This window comes from Acipenser ruthenus, chromosome 19, assembly GCF_902713425.1.
Source record: "Acipenser ruthenus chromosome 19, fAciRut3.2 maternal haplotype, whole genome shotgun sequence".
In the NCBI taxonomy this organism is placed as follows: domain Eukaryota; kingdom Metazoa; phylum Chordata; class Actinopteri; order Acipenseriformes; family Acipenseridae; genus Acipenser; species Acipenser ruthenus.
The window spans coordinates 617,399-629,656 of record NC_081207.1 but is presented as its reverse complement, the minus strand read 5'-3'; the positions used below and the strand labels follow the sequence as shown (position 1 = coordinate 629,656).

Genomic DNA, 12,258 nt, shown 5'->3' with positions numbered 1-12,258 from the left:
TTTCAACAGTTTCTTTTGCACCCTCTAGCGGCCTCTAGTGGCTACTACATCCGACGCTCACCGCCCTGAGCTAAAAGGTAATACGCAGTAACGTTTTAGCCTATATTACATTACAGTAGCCACGAATGACATTCAATATCGGGGAATACAAAGTAGAAACGCACGGAAATCCTTTTTTGAAATATGCACAGTGGAGACTGGCCACCTTTAATGGCATTCCCCAGGGGCTATATTTACAGAATTGTCTGTTGCCACATTCTTACTTTGCATCCTTTTTCAATGTCTGCGCTACATTTAAACGCTACCATCTTTTATTATTAGCCCCATCTCATAATGTTAAACAACATACTGAAGGTGTTTTAAAAATGGATGCAGCGATTCCCATCTTCCAGACCCCTTGGACGAACACCGTCTGCATTACTAGACGCCATGTAAAGCCAGGCTCAGAGGGCCCCCGATCTACCAGGTGAGCCAGCGTCTGAAGGAGCTGCTCTCCCAGCTGCACCCCAACGCTGTGGCCCTCCTCGATGCTTTCGAGATGCTCAGCTCCGTCCTGGGCCGCTACGACGGCAACGTGTATGAGTGGGCGCGCCAATCACCACTCAACCGCACGCAGGGGAGGGGCGGGGCTTTATCGTGAAGAGGGTGTGGCCTGTCTGGGAATGGGTGGGGCTTAGTCAGTGGCGTGGACTGCTTGTAGGAAAATTGATTTGTGGTCGGGGCATTTTGAATATGTTTAATTTCCAAAGTATTTCAGATTAAACACAACGTTTGTACTTTAAAATAATCAGAATTACCATTCGGACAAACCATAACAAAAAGAGTTTGTAATGAATGACTGCAGTAGTAATGTGTGTGAGATGATGTGTGAACACCACTACTGTGTGTGCGTGACAATGAATAAACACTGAATATGTATTATAGAACCTGGCACTGTATACTACCTGCTGGATAATGCCATCATCTGTATTTCACATGCATTGTTCGGATATCGTTTCAAGGTAGAGAAAACATTCTGAACTCTCAACGTTTGGGTAACTTTGAAACATTTAAACTGTTATGCAGCGGGTGTGGAGCACAGCAGCATGTGCAGTATGTGTGGTAGATCAGCAGCATGTGCAGTATGTGTGGTAGATCAGCAGCATGTGCAGTATGTCTGGTAGATCAGCAGTATGTCTGGTAAGTTTCACTTTCGTTTTCTGAACAGGGCACTGCATTGTTCCTGGAAGTCACAAGGTACAGTTAGAACCCTATTTGCCTGTCTGGTGTTTCCTCTCACAGACACTTCCTTACCCTCGGACAAGCAGAGTTCTCCGTTTCAGGTAAGTCTGGCTGATTAACAGCACAAAGAAAGCTGGATCTGTTAGCCTGCACTGCAGGTCTGTATTTATGAAAGCTGTAAAACACATTAAGAATCCGGGAGACTATTTAGGGTTATCTGCACAAAACCGTGTGTTTGAAATCTGTTTTCTTTGATGTCGATCATCTGTAGTTTTTAAGAGTCTAGAACAGGGGGGTCAAACTCCAGTCCTCAAGGGCCGCAGCCTCTTCTGGTTTTCATTCCAACTTGACATCTCAATTAACATAATTGATCTAATTATTTGTTGAATTTGACATATTTCATATTTTTCAAGGTCTTTTACAGTTGATGGTTTTAAAAATGCACTTGATTCAAGGTACACGACCTGTGAAACATTGAGGCCTGAAGAGAAGTGTTAAATGTGTCCAGTTAATCAAATAATTAGACCAATTAAGTAATTGAGAGCTGGGGTGGAACGAAAGCCAGAAGACACTGCGGCCTTCCAGGAACTGAGTTTGACACCCCTGATCTAGACGAAGGATATATATTTGTAATTTGCACAACAGAAATGATGTAATAAATACGGAAAATATCACCATAGATATTAAGCTGTACTTTACATTGTTAACATATTTAAATTTGCAATTCATAATAAAAAGTACTTATTTATATACTGTTATAAATCAATTTGTTTGTAGAAGTTGCTTTTAAGGGTAAAACCTTCTGAATGAAAAGCTCCTTATTTAAATTTAGATTCTAGGAACCCCAGCAGTTGAACAGAGACAAGGTCACACAAAGGGTTGAGTGAAACCACACGCTTTTATTAGTGTTAAACAAGCTTACAAAGCAATAAGGAAATCCCAGGGAGAGGCCCTCAGAGTCCTACCGTAGAGTCTCCTCAGAGACAGGCATCTCAAACAGAGACTGTGAAGCCCCCAACCTCTATATCCAACTTCTTATCATAAAACAAAGCAGGTGGCTCTCCCTACACTTTTAATATCATATACAGTGTTCTCTCAGCTTGAAGCCGAGATTCATACTTTTAATTATCACTCGGTGGTCATTTTCCTCAGTGCCCAGTTTCTTATCTTATCATGTTGAATCCCCCCCCCCCACATAAAGAAAAGGGATGTGCTCGTCCCTTTTTCTACAGATATGACTTGCTTTAAATTGCGTAAGAATTCGACTCTTTGTAATTGAATGCTTTTCATGCCTTTGGGCTTATCTAATGTGTTAGAAAGACTATCAGCACAATAAAGACACTTGTGTCGAAACGTTAGTTGGCTAGATCCTGAAATTTTAAGAGATGTGTTTTTTTTCTTAATAATAATCATTACTTGCTTATGATGTTGTGTTAAAGGTACAGAGGAAGACTCAATAGTGCTGGAGAGCAGGAAAGCTAAGGATTGTCATCCTAAACACAACTTTGAATCACAGGGCAGATTCTTGCAAACATTCACTAAACTAGTCTTCTGTTTTGTGTTGTTTTTCATTGTTGACAGGCGGGTGGAAACTGGATTTGTTTGAAATCTACGAAAAGAGACAAACGCAGAAAAACAAAACAAAATGTCCACTCCGCAGTTGCTTGAAGATCTCTACACAAGGAAGGTGACGTTCCCAGATTCAGAGTTGCTCCGGTACAGAGAGTTTGCAGAACAGGTGGTCCGCACTCTCCTGCAAGCTGTTCAGATACACCGGCGGGACGGAGACCCGGTGATCGGGAGAGAGCCCATCGGCACCGGGAGCTCCTTCGAGGGCGTGAAGGTGAAGCCAGAGCTGGAGTTTGACTTCATGGTGCCGATCCAGACCAACGTGCAACAGATTGTTTTCTGCGACACTGATCCGCACGTTCCCAGCCGCTTCGGGATTGTCAAGATTGGATCTCAACCACCTGTTCAGTCACAATTCAACACCAAGTTCTGCACAGATGGTCGTGGTTACGGGTTTCTGCTGTCGGCTGACAAGATCCGGAAGTGGTTCCAGTCGCTGTCTGATCAAGCTCTGCCAGCACTCGAGAAGAGTTTCCCCGAATACACCTTCAGGTTCCAGCAGCACGATCCTGCCAGGAACGTTCTTGTGACCAAGAAGAAGAAGGAGCTGAACATCGACATCGTGCCGGCTATCGCGTATGAGAAAGCCTTCCTCGTTGCGAAGCAGTGCTCCAGTGAGATCAACCTTCCAAAGGAGGCCACATGGAGGCTGTCCTTGTCGACCAGCGAGAGGGACTTTTTTAAGGAAATGAAGCGTGTCCTGCCCTATAATTCCTGCCACCTCAAGTGCCTGCAGATCCTCAAGTACCTCAGAGAGAACGATGATCAGCTCCGTCTCTCATCCCACTTCACCCACGGGCTTCGCTCCTACTACCTGAAGACCGCTCTCTTCCACTTGGTTATGGAGTCCCCTCCCAAGGCCTGGGCCGCTGGCTGCCTGGAACAGCGGCTCAGAGAGATGATCAAATACCTGATCGACAGACTGGGTGAAGGCAACATCCCACACATCTTCCTGGGGAACGAGCGCCATCTGGCAATTACGCAATGGCGCCTGGGCGTCCCTGTGAAGTTCTTCCGCCACACGAAAGCAAACCTGCTGAAGGGGGTCAAACCAGATACTATGAAGCAGGCCAGGCTGAGGCTGATTGAAATCAAGGACAACCTCGATGAGATCCTCCGCCAACATCTGAAATAATATCTGAATGAGAGCCAGTCCTGGTGTGTGGTAGCATGACGTGAACCAGCCCCACTTATATGCAATGACTAGTCCTTAATTTACCTGCGATGATAGTCAGTAATAAATGATACCTAATAATGCAATAAATGTTACCCATTGTAGCGAATAAATCTGTACCCTCCTCTTCCTTGACTGTAGTGTGAATTACTGTGTAACGGGATCGTTGTTCTGATAAAGCCTGGATAGATAGTTGGTTTATGTTTTCCTGTGATATACTATTGCTGAATTGTATCAGTTTCTGTTTGACAGGCTTTCCTTTGAAAAGGAAGCCACAGTCTCAATGGGAATCACTTAAATAAATAAACTAAGAATTAAATAAAAGCATAACTTTTTCAAAAACGGAAGCTTCCAATTGAAAAGCACAGACCCTCTCTTCATCTCCATCTCTCCTGCTCACTTATTAAACATGTGTAACTAATACAGTATAGTGTGGCAGCGCAACCCAGAACACTATGATGTGAGAATTAATCTCAGGGATCACAAACGGTACAAGCTGCCTGAAAGTAAGTTTTGTGAACATTGAGCTCCCTTTAAAAAACACAAGGATGAGGTAGGTGTGCCTCTTTCCAACCCCACACACTGCAGATTGACAATGCACTACTCCAGCTCAAGGGGATGAGCTCACCCACTTCACAGAGCAGGATGCAGAGTTCAGGATCCAGTCCCAAAGCACTATGTCAGGGGTGCACAGTTCATGGAGCCCCACAGGTTACCATATGACTCCATTGCCTCTTTTCCACTGCACAGTCGAGACAACTAAATTAAAAAAGGCAGTTGTTATTAACAGTAATTGTCATTAATTAACTCAGTTTGTCAAAAGATGAGCAAACAAATGGTGTTCAAAAATTAATAGGCCAACGATACAGCTGTGTTTAGTATAGCTATATTTTGCAAATATATTTAGGAATTTCTTTATAATCCACAGATTTTACTGATTAGATCGACTTACTAAAGTTGAATTCGTTCTGTTGAAGGGGAAAAAATATGATTTTTAAAAATATGATTTGCCAAAGATATAACGTTTAAGGATAGTTGTTTTTTCTAGTTATTTTTGTTTGGGTGCTTAAAAAAAAGAAGGTGCGCGAGCGCAATGAGAGCTGTAGTCGTGTGTGTGGTGCAGCTGTACAGTGTTTTGTTTGAATATATTTTTGGGTAATGCAGTCTATTGTGGGCACTGTCATTATAAACTGTACTGAAGTTTAAAGTGTGTAAAAATGGTTATATATATATATATATATATATATATATATATATATATATATATATATATATATATATATATATATATATAAAGGGCATAAGCCCTATGTTATAGACTCTTGTCTTTTAAGTTTGGTGCATGTATGTAACAAGTCCACCCTTTTTGAAACAGAGGAAAAACATGCTCTTGAAGTTTCTGCCAGGCTGCGATTGCATTAGGAGTTAATGGTTGCTTTCCCTGACCAGGTACCATGATCACAGCTCAGAGATGATCCCCACCTTCACTCAGGGAGCTAGTCCTACTGCACAGCTCTGAGATGATCCCCACCTTCACTCATGGAGCTAGTCCTACTGCACAGCTCTGAGATGATCCCCACCTTCACTCATGGAGCTAGTCCTACTGCACAGCTCTGAGATGATCCCCACTTAGGGAGCTAGTCCTACTGAACAGCTCTGAGACGACCCCCACTTTCACTCAGGGAGCTAGTCCTACTGCACAGCTCTGAGACTATCCCCACCTTCACTCAGGGAGATAGTCCCACTGAACAGCTCTGAGATGATCCCCACCTTCACTCAGGGAGCTAGTCCTACTGAACAGCTCTGAGACGATCCCCACCTTCACTCAGGGTGCTAGTCCTACTGAAAAGCTCTGAGATGATCCCCACTTAGGGAGCTAGTCCTACTGAACAGCTCTGAGACGACCCCCACTTTCACTCAGGGAGCTAGTCCTACTGCACAGCTCTGAGACGATCCCCACCTACACTCAGGGAGCTAGTTCTACTGGAGGATAATAGGAAAGAGGCTCAATCCAGAATCCATCCACAAAAACATGAGCCGAGGGCAGGTCAGCAGCATGTGCAGTATGTCTGGTAGATCAGCAGCATGTGCAGTATGTGTGGTAGATCAGCAGCATGTGCAGTATGTCTGGTAGATCGGCAGCATGTGCAGTATGTCTGGTAGATCAGCAGCATGTGCAGTATGTCTGGTAGATCAGCAGCATGTGCAGTATGTCTGGTAGATCAGCAGCATGTGCACTATGTCTGGTAGATCAGCAGCATGTGCAGTATGTCTGGTAGATCAGCAGCATGTGCAGTATGTCTGGTAGATCAGCAGCATGTGCAGTATGTGTGGTAGATCAGCAGCATGTGCAGTATGTCTGGTAGATCAGCAGCATGTGCAGTATGTCTGGTAGATCAGCAGCATGTGCAGTATGTGTGGTAGATCAGCAGCATGTGCAGTATGTCTGGTAGATCAGCAGCATGTGCAGTATGTCTGGTAGATCAGCAGCATGTGCAGTATGTGTGGTAGATCAGCAGCATGTGCAGTATGTCTGGTAGATCAGCAGCATGTGCAGTATGTCTGGTAGATCAGCAGCATGTGCAGTATGTGTGGTAGATCAGCAGCATGTGCAGTATGTCTGGTAGATCAGCAGCATGTGCAGTATGTGTGGTAGATCAGCAGCATGTGCAGTATGTCTGGTAGATCAGCAGCAGGTGCAGTATGTCTGGTAAGTTTCACTTTCGTTTTCTGAACAGGGCACTGCATTGTTCCTGGAAGTCACAAGGTACAGCTATAACCGTATTTGCCTGTCAGGTACAGGTATACAGGTGTGCAGACTGGTGTTTCCTCTCACAGACACTTCCTTACCCTCGGACAAGCAGAGTTCTCCGTTTCAGGTAAGTCTGGCTGATTAACAGCACAAAGAAAGCTGGATCTGTTTGCCTGCATTGCAGGTCTGTATTTATGAAAGCTGTAAAACACATTAAGAATCCGGGAGACTATTTAGGGTTATCTGCACAAAACCGTGTGTTTGAAATCTGTTTTCTTTGATGTCGATCATCTGTAGTTTTTAAGAGTCTAGAACAGGGGGGTCAAACTCCAGTCCTCAAGGGCCGCAGCCTCTTCTGGTTTTAATTCCAACTTAAGCTCTCAATTAACATAATTGATCTAATTATTTGTTGAATTTGACATATTTCATATTTTTCAAGGTCTTTTACAGTTGATGGTTTTAAAAATGCACTTGATTCAAGGTACACGACCTGTGAAACATTGAGGCCTGAAGAGAAGTGTTAAATGTGTCCAGTTAATCAAATAATTAGACCAATTAAGTGATTGAGAGCTCGGGTGGAACGAAAGCCAGAAGACAGTGCGGCGCTCCAGGAACTGAGTTTGACACCCCTGATCTAGACGAAGGATATATATTTGTAATTTGCACAACAGAAATGATGTAATAAATACGGAAAATATCACCATAGATATTAAGCTGTACTTTACATTGTTAACATATTTAAATTTGCAATTCATAATAAAAAGTACTTATTTATATACTGTTATAAATCAATTTGTTTGTAGAAGTTGCTTTTAAGGGTAAAACCTTCTGAATGAAAAGCTCCTTATTTAAATTTAGATTCTAGGAACCCCAGCAGTTGAAGGTCACACAAAGGGTTGAGTGAAACCACACGCTTTTATTAGTGTTAAACAAGCTTACAAAGCAATAAGGAAATCCCAGGGAGAGGCCCTCAGAGTCCTACCGTAGAGTCTCCTCAGAGAAAGGCGTCTCAAACAGAGACTGTGAAGCCCCCAACCTCTATATCCAACTTCTTATCATAAAACAAAGCAGGTGGCTCTCCCTACACTTTTAATATCATATACAGTGTTCTCTCAGCTTGAAGTCGAGATTCATACTCTTAATTATCACTCGGTGGTCATTTTCCTCAGCTCCCAGTTTCTTATCTTTTCATGTTGAATCCCCCCCCCCCCACATAAAGAAAAGGGATGTGCTCGTCCCTTTTTCTACAGGTATGACTTGCTTTAAATTGCGTAAGAATTTGACTCTTTGTAATTGAATGCTTTTCATGCCTTTGAGCTTATCTAATGTGTTAGAAAGACTATCAGCACAATAAAGACACTTGTGTCGAAACGTTAGTTGGCTAGATCCTGAAATTTTAAGAGATGTGTTTTTTTTCTTAATAATAATCATTACTTGCTTATGATGTTGTGTTAAAGGTACAGAGGAAGACTCAATAGTGCTGGAGAGCAGGAAAGCTAAGGATTGTCATAAAAAACACAACTTTGAATCACAGGGCAGATTCTTGCAAACATTCACTAAACTAGTCTTCTGTTTTGTGTTGTTTTTCATTGTTGACAGGCGGGTGGAAACTGGATTTGTTTGAAATCTACGAAAAGAGACAAACGCAGAAAAACAAAACAAAATGTCCACTCTGCAGTTGCTTGAAGATCTCTACACAAGGAAGGTGACGTTCTCAGATTCAGAGTTGCTCCGGGACAGAGAGTTTGCAGAACGCGTTGTCCGCACTCTCCTGCAAGCTGTTCAGATACACCGGCGGGACGGAGACCCGGTGATCGGGAGAGAGCCCATCGGCACCGGGAGCTCCTTCGAGGGCGTGAAGGTGAAGCCAGAGCTGGAGTTTGACTTCATGGTGCCGATCCAGACCAACGTGCAACAGATTGTTTTCTGCGACACTGATCCGCACGTTCCCAGCCGCTTCGGGATTGTCAAGATTGGATCTCAAGCACCTGTTCAATTACAGTTCAACACCAAGTTCTGCACAGATGGTCGTGGTTACGGGTTTCTGCTGTCGGCTGACAAGATCCGGAAGTGGTTCCAGTCGCTGTCTGATCAAGCTCTGCCAGCACTCGAGAAGAGTTTCCCCGGATACACCTTCAGGTTCCAGCAGCACGATCCTGCCAGGAACCTTCTCGTGACCAAGAATAAGAAGGAGCTGAACATCGACATCGTGCCGGCTATCAAGTATGAGAACGCCTTCCTCGTCGCGAAGCAGTGCTCCAGTGAGATCAACCTTCCAAATGAGGCCACATGGAGGCTGTCCTTGTCCACCAGCGAGAGGGACTTTTTTGAGAAAATGAAGCGTGTCTTGCCCTGTAATTCCTGCCACCTCAAGTGCCTGCAGATCCTCAAGTACCTCAGAGAGAACGACAGTAAGCTCCGTCCCTCATCCCACTTCACCCACGGGCTTCGCTCCTACTACCTGAAGACTGCTCTCTTCCACTTGGTTATGGAGTCCCCTCCCAAGGCCTGGGCCACTGGCTGCCTGGAACAGCGGCTCAGAGAGATGATCAAATACCTGATCGACAGACTGGGTGAAGGCAACATCCCGCACATCTTCCTGGGGAACCAGCGCCATCTGGTGAATCCACAATGGCGCCTGGGCGTCCCTGTGAAGTTCTTCCACCACACGAAAGCAAACCTGCTGAAGGGGGTCAAACCAGATACTATGAAGCAGGCCAGGCTGAGGCTGATTGAAATCAAGGACAACCTCGATGAGATCCTCCGCCAACATCTGAAATAATATCTGAATGAGAGCCAGTCCTGGTGTGTGGTAGCATGATGTGAACCAGCCCCACTTATATGCAATGACTAGTCCTTAATTTACCTGCGATGATAGTCAGTAATAAATGATACCTAATAATGCAATAAATGTTACCCATTGTAGCGAATAAATCTGTACCCTCCTCTTCCTTGACTGTAGTGTGAATTACTGTGTAACGGGATCATTGTTCTGATAAAGCCTGGATAGATAGTTGGTTTATGTTTTCCTGTAATATACTATTGCTGAATTGTATCAGTTTCTGTTTGACAGGCTTTCCTTTGAAAAGGAAGCCACAGTCTCAATGGGAATCACTTAAATAAATAAACTAAGAATTAAATAAAAGCATAACTTTTTCAAAAACGGAAGCTTCCAATTGAAAAGCACAGACCCTCTCTTCATCTCCATCTCTCCTGCTCACTTATTAAACACGTGTAACTAATACAGTATAGTGTGGCAGCGCAACCCAGAACACTATGATGTGAGAATTAATCTCAGGGATCACAAACGGTACAAGCTGCCTGAAAGTAAGTTTTGTGAACATTGAGCTCCCTTTAAAAAACACAAAGATGAGGTAGGTGTGCCTCTTTCCAACCCCACACACTGCAGATTGACAATGCACTGCTCCAGCTCAAGGGGATGAGCTCACCCACTTCACAGAGCAGGATGCAGAGCTCAGGATCCAGTCCCAAAGCACTATGTCAGGGGTGCACAGTTCATGGAGCCCCACAGGTTACCATATGACTCCATTGCCTCTTTTCCACTGCACAGTCGAGACAACTAAATTAAAAAAGGCAGTTGTTATTAACAGTAATTGTTACTAATTAACTCAGTTTGTCAAAAGATGAGCAAACAAATGGTGTTCAAAAATTAATAGGCCAACGATACAGCTGTGTTTAGTATAGCTATATTTTGCAAATATATTTAGGAATTTCTTTATAATCCACAGATTTTACTGATTAGATCGACTTACTAAAGTTGAATTCGTTCTGTTGAAGGGGAAAAAATATGATTTTTAAAAATATGATTTGCCAAAGATATACCGTTTAAGGATAGTTGCTTTTTCTAGTTATTTTTGTTTGGGAGCTTAAAAAAAAGAAGGTGCGCGAGCGCAATGAGAGCTGTAGTTGTGTGTGTGTGGTGCAGCTGTACAGTGTTTTGTTTGAATATATTTTTGGGTAATGCAGTCTATTGTGGGCACTGTCATTATAAACTGTACTGAAGTTTAAAGTGTGTAAAAATTGTTATATATAATGGTTATATATATATCTATCTATCTATCTATCTATCTATCTATCTATCTATCTATCTATATATATATATATATATATATATATATATCTATATATATATATATATATATATATATATATATATATATAAAGGGCATAAGCCCTATGTTATAGACTCTTGTCTTTTAAGTTTGGTGCATGTATGTAACAAGTCCACCCTTTTTGAAACAGGAAAAACATGCTCTTGAAGTTTCTGCCAGGCTGCGATTGCATTAGGAGTTAATGGTTGCTTCCCCTGACCAGGTACCATGATCACAGCTCTGAAATGATCCCCACCTTCACTCAGGGAGCTAGTCCTACTGCACAGCTCTGAGATGATCCCCACCTTCACTCATGGAGCTAGTCCTACTGCACTGCTCTGAGATGATCCCTACCTTCACTCAGGGAGCTAGTCCTACTGCACAGCTCTGAGATGATCCCCACCTTCACTCAGGGAGCTAGTCCTACTGCACAGCTCTGAGATGATCCCCACCTTCACTCATGGAGCTAGTCCTACTGCACAGCTCTGAGATGATCCCCACCTTCACTCAGGGAGCTAGTCCTACTGCACAGCTCTGAGACGATCCCCACCTTCACTCAGGGAGATAGTCCTACTGAACAGCTCTGAGATGATCCCCACCTTCACTCAGGGAGCTAGTCCTACTGAACAGCTCTGAGACGATCCCCACCTTCACTCAGGGAGCTAGTCCTACTGAACAGCTCTGAGACGATCCCCACCTTCACTCAGGGTGCTAGTCCTACTGAAAAGCTCTGAGATGATCCCCACTCAGGGAGCTAGTCCTACTGAACAGCTCTGAGACGATCCCCACTTTCACTCAGGGAGCTAGTCCTACTGCATAGCTCTGAGACGATCCCCACCTACACTCAGGGAGCTAGTTCTACTGGAGGATAATAGGAAAGAGGCTCAATCCAGAATCCATCCACAAAAACATGAGCCGAGGGCAGGTCAGCATCATGTGCAGTATGTCTGGTAGATCAGCAGCATGTGCAGTATGCGTTGTAGGAGATCAGCAGCATGTGCAGTATGTCTGGTAGATCAGCAGCATGTGCAGTATGACTGGTAGATCAGCAGCATGTGCAGTATGTCTGGTAGATCAGCATCATGTGCAGTATGTCTGGTAGATCAGCAGCATGTGCAGTATGACTGGTAGATCAGCAGCATGTGCAGTATGTCTGGTAGATCAGCATCATGTGCAGTATGTCTGGTAGATCAGCAGCATGTGCAGTATGTCTGGTAGGTCAGCAGCATGTGCAGTATGTCTGGTAGATCAGCATCATGTGCAGTATGTCTGGTAGATCAGCAGCATGTGCAGTATGACTGGTAGATCAGCAGCATGTGCAGTATGTCTGGTAGATCAGCAGCATGTGCAGTATGTCTGGTAGATCAGCA

The 12,258-nt window shown here is 43.8% G+C and overlaps 2 protein-coding genes across 2 annotated transcripts; both read left to right on the top strand.

Moving 5' to 3' along the window:
- Nucleotides 1–1,241: 1,241 nt before the first annotated feature.
- Nucleotides 1,242–4,151, top strand: LOC131698732 (inositol 1,4,5-trisphosphate receptor-interacting protein-like). Its single transcript, XM_058992250.1, has 2 exons — nucleotides 1,242–1,322; nucleotides 2,803–4,151. The coding sequence occupies exon 2, from the start codon at nucleotides 2,867–2,869 to the stop codon at nucleotides 3,983–3,985; it is 1,119 nt and encodes a 372-aa protein (XP_058848233.1). The 5' UTR covers nucleotides 1,242–1,322; nucleotides 2,803–2,866; the 3' UTR covers nucleotides 3,986–4,151.
- Nucleotides 4,152–6,790: 2,639 nt separating this feature from the next.
- Nucleotides 6,791–9,726, top strand: LOC117424778 (inositol 1,4,5-trisphosphate receptor-interacting protein-like). Its single transcript, XM_034041481.3, has 2 exons — nucleotides 6,791–6,903; nucleotides 8,376–9,726. The coding sequence occupies exon 2, from the start codon at nucleotides 8,440–8,442 to the stop codon at nucleotides 9,556–9,558; it is 1,119 nt and encodes a 372-aa protein (XP_033897372.3). The 5' UTR covers nucleotides 6,791–6,903; nucleotides 8,376–8,439; the 3' UTR covers nucleotides 9,559–9,726.
- Nucleotides 9,727–12,258: the final 2,532 nt, after the last annotated feature.